The 16,480-nt window shown below is 35.7% G+C and overlaps 2 protein-coding genes across 6 annotated transcripts; both read left to right on the forward strand.

Moving 5' to 3' along the window:
* Positions 1-216: 216 nt before the first annotated feature.
* LOC122081608 (E3 ubiquitin protein ligase RIN2-like) lies at positions 217-6,862 on the forward strand. The gene is made up of 8 exons (XM_042648790.1): positions 217-351; positions 507-612; positions 2,522-2,679; positions 2,790-2,927; positions 3,008-3,075; positions 3,186-3,416; positions 3,504-3,828; positions 5,887-6,862. Exons 1-8 carry the CDS (start codon positions 238-240, stop codon positions 5,941-5,943), a joined length of 1,197 nt encoding a protein of 398 aa, XP_042504724.1. The 5' UTR covers positions 217-237; the 3' UTR covers positions 5,944-6,862.
* A 2,860-nt stretch (positions 6,863-9,722) lies between these two features.
* LOC122081610 (autophagy-related protein 8f-like) lies at positions 9,723-13,343 on the forward strand. 5 transcript variants are annotated; one of them, XM_042648794.1, is made up of 6 exons: positions 9,723-9,859; positions 10,365-10,442; positions 10,524-10,579; positions 12,215-12,267; positions 12,746-12,876; positions 13,028-13,343. In XM_042648794.1, the coding sequence occupies exons 2-6, from the start codon at positions 10,406-10,408 to the stop codon at positions 13,129-13,131; spliced, it is 381 nt and encodes a 126-aa protein (XP_042504728.1). In that variant the 5' UTR covers positions 9,723-9,859; positions 10,365-10,405; the 3' UTR covers positions 13,132-13,343. The 5 variants fall into 5 exon arrangements, with proteins under 5 accessions (XP_042504728.1, XP_042504725.1, XP_042504730.1 ...); XM_042648791.1 differs by lacking the exon at positions 9,723-9,859 and adding an exon at positions 9,869-9,972; XM_042648796.1 differs by lacking the exon at positions 9,723-9,859 and adding an exon at positions 9,869-9,972 and having other exon boundaries at positions 12,758-12,876.
* The last annotated feature ends 3,137 nt before the right edge of the window (positions 13,344-16,480 follow it).

The raw sequence follows: 16,480 nt of genomic DNA on the forward strand, positions 1-16,480 counted from the left end.
TCAGCCGGTCCAAGGAAGTGCTCCTACATCACCTTTTGATTCCCAAGTTGATCTCCATCATTCCAACTTTGCATTTATCCCTACTTTTGCCTTTCAATAACACTTTCCATAATAATAATTATTATTATTATTATTTTTTTTTTTCAACTTGACTTATCAAAAATTAATTTTATTCGCTCCCCAAAAAAGAATTTGTCCAAATGGGACCTGATACAACTTTGATGTCTCTTATATATTATGCTTTTGGCTTACAGGATAAAGTTGTGCATAACAATATTCAAAACTTGGCATTCAACTGTGTTTCTTCTGTTATTCTTTGAACCTCTAAGTATTGCTTTTGAGACATTGCAGGTAATAGGTTCCTCCTCCCTCCCTCCCTCTCTCTCTGTCTGTCTCTGGTTTCCTTGCAAGTGTTATAAAGAAAAATCTTGTTAGAGATCACACACTGCTTCTCAGGAGAATTCTAAAACTCACTGCTTCTTTGGCATTCAAAATTTACTTGGTAGGCCATTGTGGTTCACGGATTTCAGTTACTGGATATATGGCACCGTCATTCCATGGAAAGCAGCACTGATTGTCAAAGATCCCAAGTTTTTGATAGATCAGCAGCAGGTATTTCAGAAATGTCCTGTTTGTCCATGCTTGTGACTAACTGAATTCTGCACTGGGAATGGGTTCTTTGAAGTTCTTGTAATTTCATTATGTTATTTTTCTGATGATAAGTCAATACCAGACCATAAAAACCATAACAATGGCAATATGATTACACGGAAAAGGATATTTTTGGGATCTCTACGGGCCCACAGGAATGATAATTAACTCAAATTGAATGATCAATGGCAGTTTCATAAATAGCTAGAGTTTAATTTAAGACTCTTTTGGGAAGCCTACAAAACTGAAGACAGAATTGTAAATATATTTGAAAGGAAAGGAGCAATCTGGTATTTAATATGGCCTTGGGATAAGATAGAAGTAATTTTAAAAGGCAAGGGCAGTTTGGTAAAACCAAGGGAAAGAATCCTTTAATCTAAATATGCAAACTTGGTTGTCTTCAACCTTATGATTGACCGTCCAGAGATAGAGAGAGGTCCTTTGGTAGACACCCAATAGATCGGAAGACTTAGATGGAGGTTGCTAACTTATGAGTTTCTTGAATCCAATCGACCAATAGGTCCAATACTCACAATAAAGAGCAGAGAAGTGGATTTTAATTGTTGAAACTATTCCAGGTTGTAAAACTGAGACCAGTCTTTGTTGCAGGCCTCTTACGGCAGGAGTGGTATCCTGAACCACGAGTCTAGTGTTTGAGTCGCCATAGTGTGTAGAAACAGACCGCTACATATCCGCTCAAATTGTGGAGGATTGACTGAGTTCTAACGACTCTTCTCTCAGCCAATAGTATCGCCACAGCTGCGAAGTTAATAGAAAATAGAAACGGGCACAAGGAATGAGAAACGGGGGAAAGAAAATAATTAAGAGTAGAACATAAAACAGAAGAACACAACCCCAAGGGGGTAGCGTAATTAGCAAAAGACCAACACCTCACAATTAAGAGGTCATGAGTTCAACTCTCCGTGGGGCCTACCTATCAAATATAAATAAAACAGAAGAACAAAAGAAAGGATTGTGGAAGAAACCCAACTTGAGCAGACAAAGAATCAGTAGAAGAGATCCAAGTCAGGGAGGAAAACTTAACTACTAGTTGAACCTGGTTTCATGCTCTTGCAGCAGCTGGCAAGAACTCAAAAAAATTGCATTTGAAGCTGAATATTTTGATGGACTACATGCATATTTGAAGACTAGTGACATAATCCAAACCTACTAAAACTCAGTGATTGAAATAGAGTTTGAATCAAACTCCACAACCCTATCCTATGACTCTATCAACATGAATAAAATGATAAAAGGAAATTATAGAAGTAACCCCAAACTAACCCTAGTGAACCAAGCAACTGCATCATCCACTCTGTGTATTGTCATTTTATACACACACACACACACACACAGATATATATTGATATATGTAATTTTTTGTATATAATTGTTTCATTTTGTTCCCATTCTTTGATCAACATTGCAAGCGGTCCTTGATGGTGGATTTCTCTGTTTTTTTAATCAAGAATGAGAAATTACAGTGGAGCAAAGCATGCAGGAAGAATAGTATAATGTTACAAATGATCTTGTTGATTTTCCCGCACTTCTTCTTCTTCTTCTTTTTTTATTATTTTTTATTTATTTTTATTAATAACTGTGTGTATTAGTGAAACATCTGCAGTTATATGTCACCCCGTTAGAAGGGGAGAGTTGTCTAAGTCAAAACATATATGCACATTCAAGGTCATAAGTGAAGAATCCTTGTCCCCGAATGACTATGAGAGAGAAATATTCTAGTATTTCATAATGGATCTCATTATTGCAACTTTGGCATGATTGTAGTTGTTTAATTTGTGAAAGATGATAATTCTCAAGTTGTTTTTATTTCTGTAGTTGTGTTTCCTGACCGGGGAAGTGTTGACTGCAGGTACTTTATGGGAATGGAAGTGCATTCTTACTCTGGATTTTGGTTTTTTTCTAGACATGATGACCTTGTTAATGGCCCTTGGTCATTATTTGTATATTTGGTGGCTTCGTGGCATGGCATTCCATCTTGCGGATGCAGTCCTTTTCCTAACTATACGCGTAAATTCCTTTATTCAACTTATTTATGGTTGTCGACCCTCTGATTTGGATCATGATGACATGTACTGTTCCTGTCACCTTTATTCATTTATTCAGTGTACCATAATCAGGCTTTGGCTAGCACAACATATAAGCGGATCAAAGGATTTGTCAAGCTGAGAACAGCTCTAAGTGCTCTCCATGAGGCTCTTCCTGATGCGACTTCTGAAGAGATAGAAGCATATGATGATGAATGTGCTATTTGTAAGGTAAAGTTGACTTTTCTTTCTTGTTTATTATATTTATTTCACTGTAGGCTCTTCCAGTGGTAATGATGTGTGAATAACAGGAACCGATGGCAAAGGCTAAAAAGCTATCTTGCAATCATCTTTTCCATCTAGCATGCTTGCGGTCTTGGTATGATCTGCTGATCTTAATTGGTCATTATTAATTCCCTTTGCTTTTGTTTATTTGCAATTAGGCTACTTAACTCTGATGACTGGTTTGATGTCACATAACAATTACAGGTTGGACCAAGGTCTAAGCAAGATTCATCTGTGTCCTACATGTCGAAGGCCACTATTTGCGGTCAGACCTGAAGAAAATACTAATCACCATACTGGAGAAGTCACAGATAATGAGCAGCTTGCTCGTCAAATCAGTTCAGGGTTGGAGCGGCAAAACACATCTGGACATACGCTTCCTGTGGGGGCATTCTCCAACATGCAACAGAACCCCTCAGAAAGCTTCGCTTGGAGGTTCAGTTCCTTGCCTTTGTCTGCTTTCTGCAATTTCTCTACATTTGAAACCCCACTAACCACCGCCGATATTTTCTTGGTCTGTAGGGGGGTGAGGCTTGGTTCAAGTTGGATTCAGCCTAGGCCAAGTCAGAGCCTTGATGGTGCTGGCCCTTCCACTGCAATTAGATCAGTTGGACTCAGCAGAGTTCAGATGATGATGAGACACCTGGAAGAAGCTGTTTGGAGCCTTTGGCCTGTGACCAACCCTCAAGCTGTTCCAGGTTCCCCTGTTCCACCTGTTCCAACCACTGGTGGTTTAAGTTCTAGAAGTGCGTCTCCCTTGGTTAATGACAATATATCACGTATAATTGCGATGGCTGACACAGTACGGGAGGTGCTGCCTCATATTCCTCATGAAATAATTTTCCAGGTACTTTTTGGATTTAACTCAATCAGCTTATTTCGATTTTCTTAATAATCTTATTGAATTGATCGAGCTAGCTTTGAGTTATGCTTGTCAGCCAGAAAGTCATATCACTTGGTGTGGCCAGGATGAGATTTTTGAAGACTTCACATGCAGGGTCTAAGTCATGGGATTCAGTGTTTGTCCTGACCAGTCATCACATTAGGTTCTTTTATTTGATTAATGAAAAATGACCACATATGCTTACACACATAGGAAATAGTAGCTAATTACTCTAAATAAATAAGACAATAAAAAGGCAAAATTTCCATAGGCAAGATTTAGAGTTTGTGCGTAGAGTGAATACTAGAGTTGTCCACTCCCCTTTTTTTTTTTTTTTTTTTTTGGGGTGGGAGGTGGGGTGGGGGCTGGGTATTTTTTATTTCTTTATGGATGGTTAGGCTCCAAAGAGAGTTGAACTCATGACCCCTTAATTTTGAGGTGTTGGTCTTTGCCAACTGAGTGTTGCAATCAATTCCTTCGATAAGATTCCATTTAAGAAACTTGATTACCCTATTTGTATGGGTTTTAAGATAATGTAGCTACGTTATCTTAAAATCATACAAATATGGTAATCAGTTGCTTAGCGCAATTGGTTGGTGCATAGTGCAGTAGAGTACTAGTGCCCAGGAGGTCTTGGGTTCGAGACTCCCATTCCACATATACTCCCAACCCCCTTCTATACCCCTACTATATGCTAATCTTAGCCATTGGATTCCGCTTGTAGCACAACAGTGGCTACCAGCTAGTGGGTCTGGCGTAAGACCAAGGAAGTAGTGTACAACTTAAGGGAGGAGAGAGTGTTTAACTAAGTAAGAAATTAACTTCTTACCAAAATAAAGAAGGGAAATATAATTAAATTGGTATTAATTAGGATAACATGCAAGGTGAAGTAGCTTTTAGTGGTGGTAATATTTTACTGCCGTTAAAAGGTATTCTTCAGAAGCAGGAGCAAAAAAGCCACTAAACAAGTAAGTGTACAATATTACTGCCATTAAAAGGTCATCTTCAGTAGCGGAAGTAAAAAAGTGCCACTAAACTTTTCAGGTTAACATAACCTTCAGTAGAGGCAAAATATTATGCCGCTAAAAGATCTTCTTCGAAGAGGACATTATAAAATGCCACTAAACAAACACTTAATTAAGTGATTTTAATGTTAAGATAACATTTAGTGGTGGCAAATTATAAATGCTGGATCTGCTTTCCACCATGATGGGAGGGACTGACGAAGGCAGAAAGCAAGAAGAAGACGAGGAAATGGGGCAGGGGGTTGATGCTGGCTGTTACATGAAATCCAGTAGACTGGACCTGATTATCTTGGAGGTTAGATAGAGTAGCTGATGCACTACAAGCTGGCTGGATACACTGTAAAAACTGGTTGATTTTAATCATGGTTCCCAGGTCCTTAATCTGGAGAGCATCCTCTATTTTTATAATGGTTTTATACCCCAGTTATTGTAGACTTCCTGTTGTTTATGGAATAAATTACAGTTTCAAATATAATTTATTCTTTATCTCCAACTTTAGTTTTGTTCCCTTTTCCCCATGAAAATAACCATTTTAGTATATAAATCCTCATAGATAAAACGTCTTACAAATCCCTTTTAAGTATATTTATACAGGTCAAGAGGAAGAGTTCTTAGTTGGAAAATTTGAGCTTTTGATGTATTGCAATTGCAGGAATTAGGGAGATTAGACTGGAAAAACAGAGAAAAGAGAAAGAAGAGGCATTTCCCTTCTCTTTTCGATGGAAGTTTTGACATTCTCTTTTGAAAATGTTTTCTAAAATCGTGAGTTTAATATTCCACTTTTTCCTTTTTGGACTCTGACATAACATTAAGATTAAAAGCATAAAACTGTAGTTATATCGAAGCAAAACTGACAAAAAATCCACTAGGGGCATTCTAGTATGCATGTTGTGAATTATAAGGCTGTTGTGATTGGAAATTAAGGATGCTTTTGTAGCTGCCCTTTGTTTATTTTCATAATTGAACTTGGGATATCTGACCTGTCCAAATATTGCAGGACCTGTGGAGAACAAAATCTGTTGCGGTTACCGTGAATAATCTTCTTCGGATGTGATTTTCCAATATCGGTATGTTTTCTTGTAATACCATTTTGCTTGCTCGAAGAACTCAAGGAGATCATATGCACTGTATATTCTAATCACCAAAAGGTGAGGCTGTTGAATTTGCTGGAGAAACCTCTCTCTCCCCCTCCTTTTATTCCTCCAATGATGTTCTTTTGCCTCGGTTCTGTACATAGGGAGTCAACATCTTACACCAGGAGCTACTGATAAAAATTTATGAAAATTATGCGATTCAGTTATCTTGCCAAAAAAATTGCTGTTCTTACATGGACAGGGCAACAGGGGGTGCTACATTATGATCATAATAAAAGCAACCAAAGGATTGAAGAGCTTTCTAAGTTGCAGAGCAAGTGATCACCTGAACTGTTGTAATATTTTGGGTTTTTCTAAATTTTAGTTAATCTAAATTTGGCTGACAAAAAAAAAAAAGGGTGTTGCCACTGTGTGAGGTTCAGTAGTTTTCAGTAGTTATTTCTCTACTTAAGGAAATATATTCATTGAGTGGTTGAAGATATTCATGCCGGCCCTTTCTGACCATAATAAACATGCGCTGGTGAAGTATGCTGGTGGAACAATTGATTTCATCAAAGAGAGCTGCTAACATATTGCCCCTGCTCTGCTCTCACTGCAGTGCTTCTCTCTATGATTGAGAAGCATACTTCTAAATCTCAGCAGGTTTGGGCAGTTTTGGCCAAATTTATGGCATATCGGTGGACCTCGAGATGTCGGCAGTTTCCACAGAAATTTTTCCTGGAATTGAGTGGTGAGCGTATTTTTAATTGTAAGCCAGAAAAGTACCTGGTTTTGGCCCCAAGATTTTGAACCTTGATGAGAAGTGAAGTGGACTGGTGTATCATGTTGACAGTTGGTATTTATTATAATTATTCATAACTCGTCATATATTTTTGCATAGATCCTCACACTTGTCCTTATTTGAAATCTTCATGTAACCAACCCTATTAAATTGGGATAAGGTTTGGATGTTGTTGATGGGAAGTGAAGAAGGAATATGCATGTAAGTAGGGTGGAATTTGTCTCTTGGGTTTGCTTTTTGCTGTTGCACAACTCTCTGTGGCTTGGACCATGATAGGGTGAGAGGCTAGCAAAAAATTCAGCAGAGGTTGTACAAACTTCTCCATAAAAGAACTGATGAGGACCAACCTTTCAAAGATTGCTATACACATGCTGGCAATTCCCCAATTTTTTTTAATGATATCTTGGGACTTGGCCCCTGTTCTGCAAATAGTGTTGATAACCCTATTCTTTGTCAACAACTACAGATATTTCTCAAATAATTTGAAAGCCTTACACTAACAAATAAATAAATCTGGTTAATCTCAGTATAGACAAACATTGAATGTTAGCTTTTCAACTGTGGTATCGGTCACGGCTGATATGGATATGATACCAATATGTATTAGATGGTATCAGTTGATTGCAAATTTTAAAAAGTGTCATCTTCTTGATGCCAACCATATGTATCAATATCAGTATCAATTACGGCTGATCTAATATCGATACTTAAAGCATTGTCCCCAGCAGTAGCAACAATATTGTAATATGAATTTTGCCAGATTTTCAAGTCTAGCTTTCTTTTTTAATTTTTTATTTTTTTGGGAGAATTTTAAGTCAAGTTTTTTCACCTTTCATTTGATACGAAGATGAGAGGGATATTTTTAAGGAGGTAGGCAGACATGCCTTAATATTTTGTGGTCCACAGTCCACTAAGATAAATTTCTGTTGTTCCTGTGTCTAGAAATAGTAAACATGGTTTTTCACTTTTTTGTTCCTAGAAACGGAGTTTTTGGTGTTTGATAAACTTGTTTCTCGGATCGTCCACGTCGAGATCTACAACACCAACAATGGTGTCAAGGACTACCTTCAAGGATTTTTTGGTGTTTGATTAACAAGTTGCCTTTTGATTGATTTTTTATTGGGTCTTTCCCCAATATTTTGGTCTCAACTTGGTTCTAAAAACAGCAAAACAAGTATAACATGTTTCGCCATTCACATATAATAAATTGCCATAAATTTCTATTTACATTTTTAAAAACAGGTGGACAGAAACGGATTTATCAAACATTTTTAAGGCCGTTTTTCCGTTTCTCGACACAGAAAAACATAGAAACACGTTTCTATGAACGTTATCAAACGGTGCCTAAGGTTACATTTTTTTAGCATAAATAATGAAAAAAAGAAAGCTATCTTGTCATGTGCGTTAGATATAGGGACATGTATGTCCCACTCCCATGAACTTAAAAATTCCAGTGTTGATGTTTTTGTGTACTCTCTCATTGGTCCTGCCACTAATGTAAAAATAATGCAACCAAGCAATGATCTCTTATCCTAAAATAATGTATGATAAATATTTATTAGAAGAGAAGTTGCCCAATGGTAAATGTGGACCAAAATGCCCACTCATTGTTCTTAGCTGTACTTTTTTTGGGGGGGGGGGAGGGTTTTGGACTGTGAGGTTATCAATTTTATTAAGAAAAAAAAAAAAAAAAAAAGATCAATTTATGATCAACATATTCACAAGCCACGATACTGTTTGCTTGACCAAGGTTCGCCACATGGTTTAAAACGCGTTATTACATGTGAATGTGATCATTGTTTGTATGGACATTCTATGGTCAAATCACAATCCATTTGAGACGAAATTCCATGTCAACAAGAAGAAGTTCCTTTTGCCCAAAGGAGTTCATTATTTATTTGGCTCATTAATGCTTAAAGTTTTTAAGCTTGATTTAGAAACTATATTTTAGTAACTTAAAATGCATCAAGATGATAAATGAAAAAACAAAATCCTTTATTCACGATCATCATTTCTGGTGGATTGTGCCTTTCAACCTTAATGTAACTTTATTTTTGTCCTAAAACACCATGACCAAAAGCTTTGAGCCAATCCTATCAACAACGGTTGTATGTATCGGTGGCATTTTTCTATTATGAAGATGAATATTCCTAAAATGCATTCACAATTGTATACAATCATAGTATTCAGCTTTCTACTAAAAATAAAAAGATAAAAAAATTTGTGCTTGGAGTTCCTACAATTGAATTTCAGACATTCAACCAAGGATATAGGGGACGGTATTGGTATCGATATCAATATTCAATACCAATTTGGATTGAATCGGGTCAGTGGGTATCGATCGGTTTTACCCCTATTTTTTTTTTAAAGTATTAATTTTTTTACTATTTTACCTCTGAAACTAGATGGATCGGTCAGGGATCAGGGATCTCAACCAATATCAATCCGATACAATCACTATATCTGATATGAGACTGATACTTGAAACCATGCATTCAACTATAGGGGCCAACAAGAGTTAATAATCACATTCGCTTGAGTCTAATCTTAAGGAGAACTAGATTGTTAAACTCTCCATTGCCTTAATTATATGATCAATATCTTTTTTCACCATGTTTGGACGTCAATAAAATAAATTTAAATAAAAATTATAATAGCATAGTGATTAATTTACGTGTCTCTCTATTTTTTTTTAAATTCAATATTATTCAAAATTTTTAATTTTTCAAACATTCAAATGCCTTTCCTTTTTCCCCAAGAAATCTGAACGCATTATTCTGCCCTTGTTCCGGATTCCATGAAGTAGTAGGGTTGCTTTTTAAACCATTGGTTGACAAAATATTGGAATCATTTTTTCAGTTCCAATCTAACGGTTGGGAAAGAATATCTGATGCGAGATAATTCACATTAATTGGTCACTAATTATTTTCATCTTATAGACTATTTCTGAAAAGGAAGATAGATACGGATAACGGATTAGGATTGGAAAATACGTCAACAGACAAAGAAGACCCCAGACGGCCACCGTTCGGAGGACACGAAGCTGTGCTACTCATTAATTATTGTTTTCCGTTCCCGTATAAAGAGTATTAAAGGTGCCATCCTTTCCCCTCTAAATCATTACCATTCTGTAGTTTCCGGAGAGAGAGAGAGAGAGAGAGAGAGAGAGAATCTTCCCCAGTTTATTCCTCCTTTTCGCAAAAGAAGGGTTAGGGTTTCTATTTACATCTCTGAAACTTCTTCTTTTGCATCAATTTCTGATTTGGATTTGTATTTCATCGGCAATCGGTTTATGAGTATGATCAGTCAATTTACTGAAGTTGTTTGATGTTTAATTTAATAGTCTTTTCATTGTTTCGATGAGTTCTGAACTTCTGATGGCGTTTTCTTTTTCTTCTTTATTAAAATTTAAAATCCTATGGGTAATAACTTATCGCGTTCTTTGTTTTAGTTGTTTTGTCTGCTGTGTGATGTGATTTTATTGCCTATAACTATAAAAAATCTTGAATTTCTTTGGATTTATAGTAAAATTTTCCTTTTTTATTTGTGATCTTTTATGAAATTATGGTTCTTTATACCCTTTGGTTGTGTTATTTGCAGGTTAAAGGTTTGATTTTTCTGTGGCAGTAGTTTCAGGAGCAATGACGAAGAGTTACTTCAAGCAAGAACATGACTTTGGTATGTGGCGTTTCTTTTATGTTTCTTTTTCCTTTTTCTCCTCATATGGAGGAAGTGATGTTTTTTTCTTGATTTTCTCAGAGAAGAGGCGTGCTGAGGCTGCTAGAATTAGGGAGAAATATCCAGACAGAATTCCGGTGATTATTTAGCCTTAATATCTAATGTAAAGAATACTCTTTTCGTTTGCTGCTTTAGTTTGAGACTCTCAGATGATCTTTGGTAAAGTCTCAACGTTAAGAATTATCTCTTGCTTGAACTGTTGTTTGTTTTTCAAAGTAAAGAATCTACTCTTTGTATGCGCATTCTCTTTAGCCTATCTGTTGCTGAAGCAAAGGGATGTGTCACAATGTTGGGAAATTTGGTTCCTTCGTCCTCAATATGCCTGCTAATTTGTTGTGATTTGGTCTGTGAGAAGCAAAGTTGTTTTTTGTTTCTGAGCTCTCTGCTGTTTGATGTTGGAAATTTTAGGTCGTGACTCTATAAGGTGTAACCATGTTCATTGGTCTTGACATATTTGTGGGGATCTGATTGAATTGGTTTTGCTTTCTTGCTAGTATTATGATTTCCTCAAATTGGTAGGATGCATCTATGCTGTATCTATTATGTTAGTTACGGTTTGAATGTTATGACCAAGGGCATTTCCTGCGCTTACTTGCATTGGACTAAAAAATGCAATTCTCTCATCTAGTAGTTGTATTTACATCCCTATATCAGAAACCAAAAAAGACTCTACTAAGGATGTTTTAATATCTTCTTTGGATCTTATTTTTGGCCTTGGAATGGCAATTAAACTGGTTAAGAAAAGATTTAGATAAAGATTCATTCTTTGGAATGAATTTGATGCAAGTTAAGTTTTCGATTACTTTTTTGCTAGTAGGTTTAGAATTTAAAAGTTAGATTATTAGAGCCATCATTTCACTGAAGGATTCCAATTCTTCTTTGTAGTTTCAACTGTCAAGGTCTGTATCACCAAAAGTAGATCCATCATGTGTAAAATAAGACTTAAGTGTTCAATGATGGAGGTCAACCAATGCTGTATGAGCTTCCAGTATCTTTTTTTGAGGCTCATGCAGCCCAAGTTGAGGGGGAGCCATGAGTAGTTGTTGAGAAGATAGGGATTAATATTTTTTCCGCCCTTTAGCAATAATATGAACATATCAAGAGCTGGATGAGTCAGGGGAGGACGAAGGGGTGATGTTTTGTTCGTTGTGCTTATGGCAAAAGTTGGTTTTGGGGCGCTGTTACAGATGAAAAACAGGAAGTGGGTACATGTTCTTGGGAGAAAAAAAAAACATTTAGAGCTCTTGAGAAGAAATTTCCTGAATGAGTGGATGAGAGAGCAAAGGACACAGGCAGTGAGCAACGACCAATGGACCACTCTGGTGGAAACACTGGAATTGACCTTGGTGTACTTGATCTTAATTAGTCCTATTTAGGCCTCTTAACTTATGTCTGGTAAATAGGGCAGTACGGTGTCTTTCTAGATCATGGGGAGCATATAGTTATTATATTGATGTTCTATTATCATATTATCAGCATCTGAGTCCAGATGGTAAATGGATCTCTTTGTTATTTATGAAAACAATCCCTGCGTTAGAGAGATCATTGCTGATTTCAATTGTTTCTTATGGGTGGGTTTCAGAAATACCTTTGTCACTTTGCCCTCTCGACCATCTCTTTCATTATCAGTTGGTGCTTAAAATTCTGGCTCCATTTCTCCTTCTTTACTGGGATCCTGTTTTGACTAGTTTATAAACTGGCTTTAATTTCAGGTGATCGTGGAAAAAGCTGAGAGAAGTGATATTCCAAACATCGATAAGAAAAAGTAAGCTTCACTTCCTGCTGCTAATGGCCTTGTCTCATTAGATTTCACTTGGCTGTTTTCTGGATCTTTTCGAATGCCAACCTGTTATTCCTCGGAAAAGATGGCAAAAGGGAAGAAATGCAAAATCATTTCAAGAAATCATGTACTTGCAGATAACTTATTTTGAATTTTGAATTCTTCTTTTGCATGTGTTTTTTTTTCTCCATCATAATTAGAAAAAAGGGCATACCCAGTGCACGAGGCTCCCACCACTGCGGGGTCTAGGGAAGGTCATAATGTACGCAGCCTTACCCTCTATTTTGCAGAATGGTTGTTTCTTGACTCTGAACTTGCGACCACTAGGTCGTAATGGAGCAACCTTACCATTATGCTTATGTCCACCCTTTTAAGTGGAACCAATTGTAATCAGAACTGGTTACTTTTTATTGATTGCACTGTTCTAATTGTAGTAGTGAGATTTGTCTTGATAAACCCGAAGAAGAAACTGCAGGTACTTAGTCCCAGCTGACTTGACAGTGGGACAGTTTGTCTATGTAATCCGTAAAAGAATCAAATTGAGTGCAGAAAAGGCAATCTTCATTTTTGTGGACAATGTCCTCCCTCCAACCGGTAACAATTTTACAATTTGTGTTGCTTCTTTAACACACCCTCCCCCCCCACCAAAACACCCCCAAAAAAAAAAAAAAAAAAATGTTTGCTTTCCTAATTGGAAGCAGCTAGACTTTGAGATGATGAAGGTTTTGCATTTGGTTTTTGCCAGGGGCAATAATGTCTGCCATATATGATGAGAAGAAGGATGAAGATGGATTCCTTTATGTCACCTACAGCGGGGAGAACACATTTGGTCACCAGATGCTACTATAGAGCGAGGCTGATGGGGTCAGAGACTACTCTGATTTTCATCTCTAGCTTATCTTCTTTTCTTGCTTTTGTGTTAATAATTCCATTTTCAATTCCCAAAATGTAGAGACCTCTACACTGATCAGATGTACAGTCATATTATGTACATAGCTTCGTGAGGTTGGCAAACATTAGAATGTCTGGTTTATCCTCATAACTTTTCCTTCCGTTTCTTACATATGGGTCTTTATACATGGTGATGCTTCCACTTGATTTTTTTTTTTCGGGTGTCAATGCTTCCCCACTTGATTCAAATGACCCAATGAAAAGTAAAATTTAAAGTGTGCACTCCACAGCATAGTTAGCAAATTCGGATTCGGGAATTATTCAAACGGAGAATTATTCGGAATAATTCGATTGATTAATTTAAGGATTCGGTCAAAAAAGCTTATTGGGTTTTTTTTTTTTTTTTTGTTTTTGTTTTTTTTTTTAAAATACTGTTTAAGTGGACCGAATAATTCGGTTTAATTCGGATTCGGTCCGAATTATTCGTGTTTTATATTCACTTTTGAAAAAATCGTGAATTTTACCGAATTTTATTTTTAATTCGGATTCGGTCAGAATTTTTGATAAAATTTAGAAAAATTCGGTTCAATTTTGCATGTCTTTTTTAGATATTTTTGTAATATCTGAGAAAAATGAAAACTATTATTTTCGACAATTTTCTTTTGATAAATTTGAAGCATTCCTGGGGTAGTACATGCCTTGTTTTTTTTTTTATGGAGACAAGTTTGTCTGATTTTATGAAAAATGGGTTTTTCATGAAAATCAGTAAGAAATTTAGAGAGCTTGAGAAAATTGTTTATTTTCTCATATTCAATGTCATTGTCAAATTTCATTTGGATAATGATTTTGAAGATCAATTCTTGAAGACGTTTTTGGTTTGTAAAATGTTGAACAAGGGTTGTGGAAAGAGTATGCATATCTTGTCTGAATTTTTTTTTTTTTTTATTACCAGAGTGTGATTTCTATACTTGATTATCATGTAATAAACATCGTTGGGGAGTCCTTGATGTCTATGAAATTCAGTGATTTTGAATTCAGAAACTTCTGTAGACTCTTTCTGTAAGAGATTTCAAAGTCGAATATCATTTGAATCTGAGTCACTTGTAGGCAAGTGAGAGGGGTCTCATATGGGTTTTGTGCCCACTGAATTTGAGAATAAGGCGTTTGAGATAATGGAGTTTGTGTCTATTGAATCTGAGATAGTGGAGTCCATTGAGATATTCCTGGTGTAGGAGAATATTGAAATGGTTTGCTTGGGGTAAGTGAAGCTTGTGATAAATCAATCTTATCAGTAGGTCGTGTATATGACGTTGAAGATTTTTTTCCAAAAGGCTTTTATGCAGTTGGTTTGCCAGAAGATTCCTTTGCAGGAGGTTTGCTTGAGGACTCTTTTGCCTTGCCTTTTCCTTTGATGATTATTCATCCATCATTGCTTTGTTGTTTATCTATTGTCTACTGAGATAATTTGCAAGAATTTTTTTTGAACTATTAATATATTCTACTTCAAATCTATATTGACTAATTTCGTTATACCAATTAATTCTTCTGCCATTTTCTTCGGGTTTTTTGGATTTCAAAAAATCGCAAACTGCCTGATTATCAGTCCGTATTAAAAACAGTTTTTTTGGAGCTAAAAGTTCTTTTTCAAATATAATATAACGTATTTGTGTATGCATGAATTTTCCTGAATTGTATCCACAAACTTGTTCGTCTGTTGGATTTTTCAGGGGTCTGGCTTTTAAAACTGCTCCCCAATGTTCATTAGAAGCATCGGTTTTTAAGATGAGGAAATCACCTGGAGCAGGAAAATATATTGGAGGAATATTTGTTAGCTCCCTCTTTATTTATTGGAAAACCTGTGTGCCAGAACCATTCCATGTCTATTCACTATCTTTATATACTTTTTCAGAAATGGTCATTTTTTAGAAATGTCCTTTATAAAATTTCAACCATAATTGAGAATTCCGAGAAACTGTTGTAAGTGTTTTTTATTATATAGTTTATCAGAAAACTCATTTATTTTTCTTAAAATATGTTCTTGTAATTGTAACCCATTCTGTGTTAGAATGAGTCCAAGAAAATTAATAGAGGTTTTCTCTAATTCGATCTTTTTTGGATTTAAAATTATTCCATGTTGTTGGAATAATTGAGAGGTTTGCCTGAGATGTTCTTAATGTTCTTCTTTAGTAGAAGAGAAAACAAGAATATCATCAATATACATTGCCACAAAAGGTAGATCTCCAAATATAGAGTCCATCCATCTTTGGAAAATTTGAGGGGCTGTATTAAGACCAAAAGGCATAGCTGTTCATTGATAATATTTATTAAATGGGACACTAAGAGCTGTGAGTGGTTTTCTTGTCAGTCAATTTGATTTGCCAAAACCCTGATTTGCAATAAAATTTGTTAAAATACATAGCGGTTTTAGTCTTATGAATAATAACATCTTTTCTTGGGATGAAGTATCCATCGAAAATTAAGCCTCTTATAGTTGATTACCACATGGTTGCGTATCATAAATGCTAGACTAGTGTGAGGACTTATTGATGGTTCAATTAATTTGAGTTCTTGTAGCTCTTTTAATTAAATATCAAATTCCTTAATATTATCTTCAAAATATAAAATTGGCTTTACTCTAATGATCTTTAGTGGATCATCGAGATGAATATGGCAAAATCTTGGGCTTTCATCCCATAACTTTAATGAGTTGTCACTAAAGTTATTAGATAATTCCTGGTAAAGCCAATGAGTGGGTTCTAGAATTCGAATAGTTGGTTTTGGTTTAAAACCTTTCTCAATGAAAAAATTGTGTTGAGGGAGAATTGGTACGTAACCTTAGTAGAGTTCAAAGTTATTTTTACAGAATTATATAAAATTGTTAAAGGAAGATGATTCTGTAAAAAGGTATTTCCAAGAATAAAATCACCATGCATGAAGGAAAAACAAAGAATTTTGGGAATAATAAATTATATATTAGTCAAATAAATTGGAACTTTATGAGCTTTGTACTCTAAAGTATCCAAAGGTCTTGTGACACCATAGACATGGATTGGGTTTTTCCATTTTTTCCCAATAGTGTTTGGGGATTACATTCCATTGACAAACAACATGTGTTGCTCCTGTGTTAATGAGGATGTCAAGGCTATATTCTTCAAATTGTGGGAATTTAAAGATACTTTTTACATAAATATGTTTTTTTCCTTGATTTAATGATAGTATGAGCTCTTCTTTTTCTCATTTTTATCTTCCAACTCATATTTATGATAAGAAAGCATATTTGATTCAACTTCAGATTGGGTATCTGATT

The sequence above is a fragment of the Macadamia integrifolia genome, chromosome 6 (genome assembly GCF_013358625.1).
Source record: "Macadamia integrifolia cultivar HAES 741 chromosome 6, SCU_Mint_v3, whole genome shotgun sequence".
Classification (NCBI taxonomy): Eukaryota; Viridiplantae; Streptophyta; class Magnoliopsida; order Proteales; family Proteaceae; genus Macadamia; species Macadamia integrifolia.

What these genes read in the sequence shown, in the direction of transcription:
- LOC122081608 (XM_042648790.1), top strand. Translation starts at nt 238, where the DNA reads ATGCTTTTGGCTTACAGGATAAAGTTGTGCATAACAATATTCAAAACT. An exon ending in TTTTGATAGATCAGCAGCAG is followed by an intron (nt 613 to 2,521) that starts GTATTTCAGAAA and finishes TGTTGACTGCAG; the next exon opens with GTACTTTATGGGAATGGAAG. An exon ending in TCAGAAAGCTTCGCTTGGAG is followed by an intron (nt 3,417 to 3,503) that starts GTTCAGTTCCTT and finishes CTTGGTCTGTAG; the next exon opens with GGGGGTGAGGCTTGGTTCAA.
- LOC122081610 (XM_042648794.1), top strand. Translation starts at nt 10,406, where the DNA reads ATGACGAAGAGTTACTTCAAGCAAGAACATGACTTTG. An exon ending in AATATCCAGACAGAATTCCG is followed by an intron (nt 10,580 to 12,214) that starts GTGATTATTTAG and finishes CTTTAATTTCAG; the next exon opens with GTGATCGTGGAAAAAGCTGA. An exon ending in CCAAACATCGATAAGAAAAA is followed by an intron (nt 12,268 to 12,745) that starts GTAAGCTTCACT and finishes ATAAACCCGAAG; the next exon opens with AAGAAACTGCAGGTACTTAG.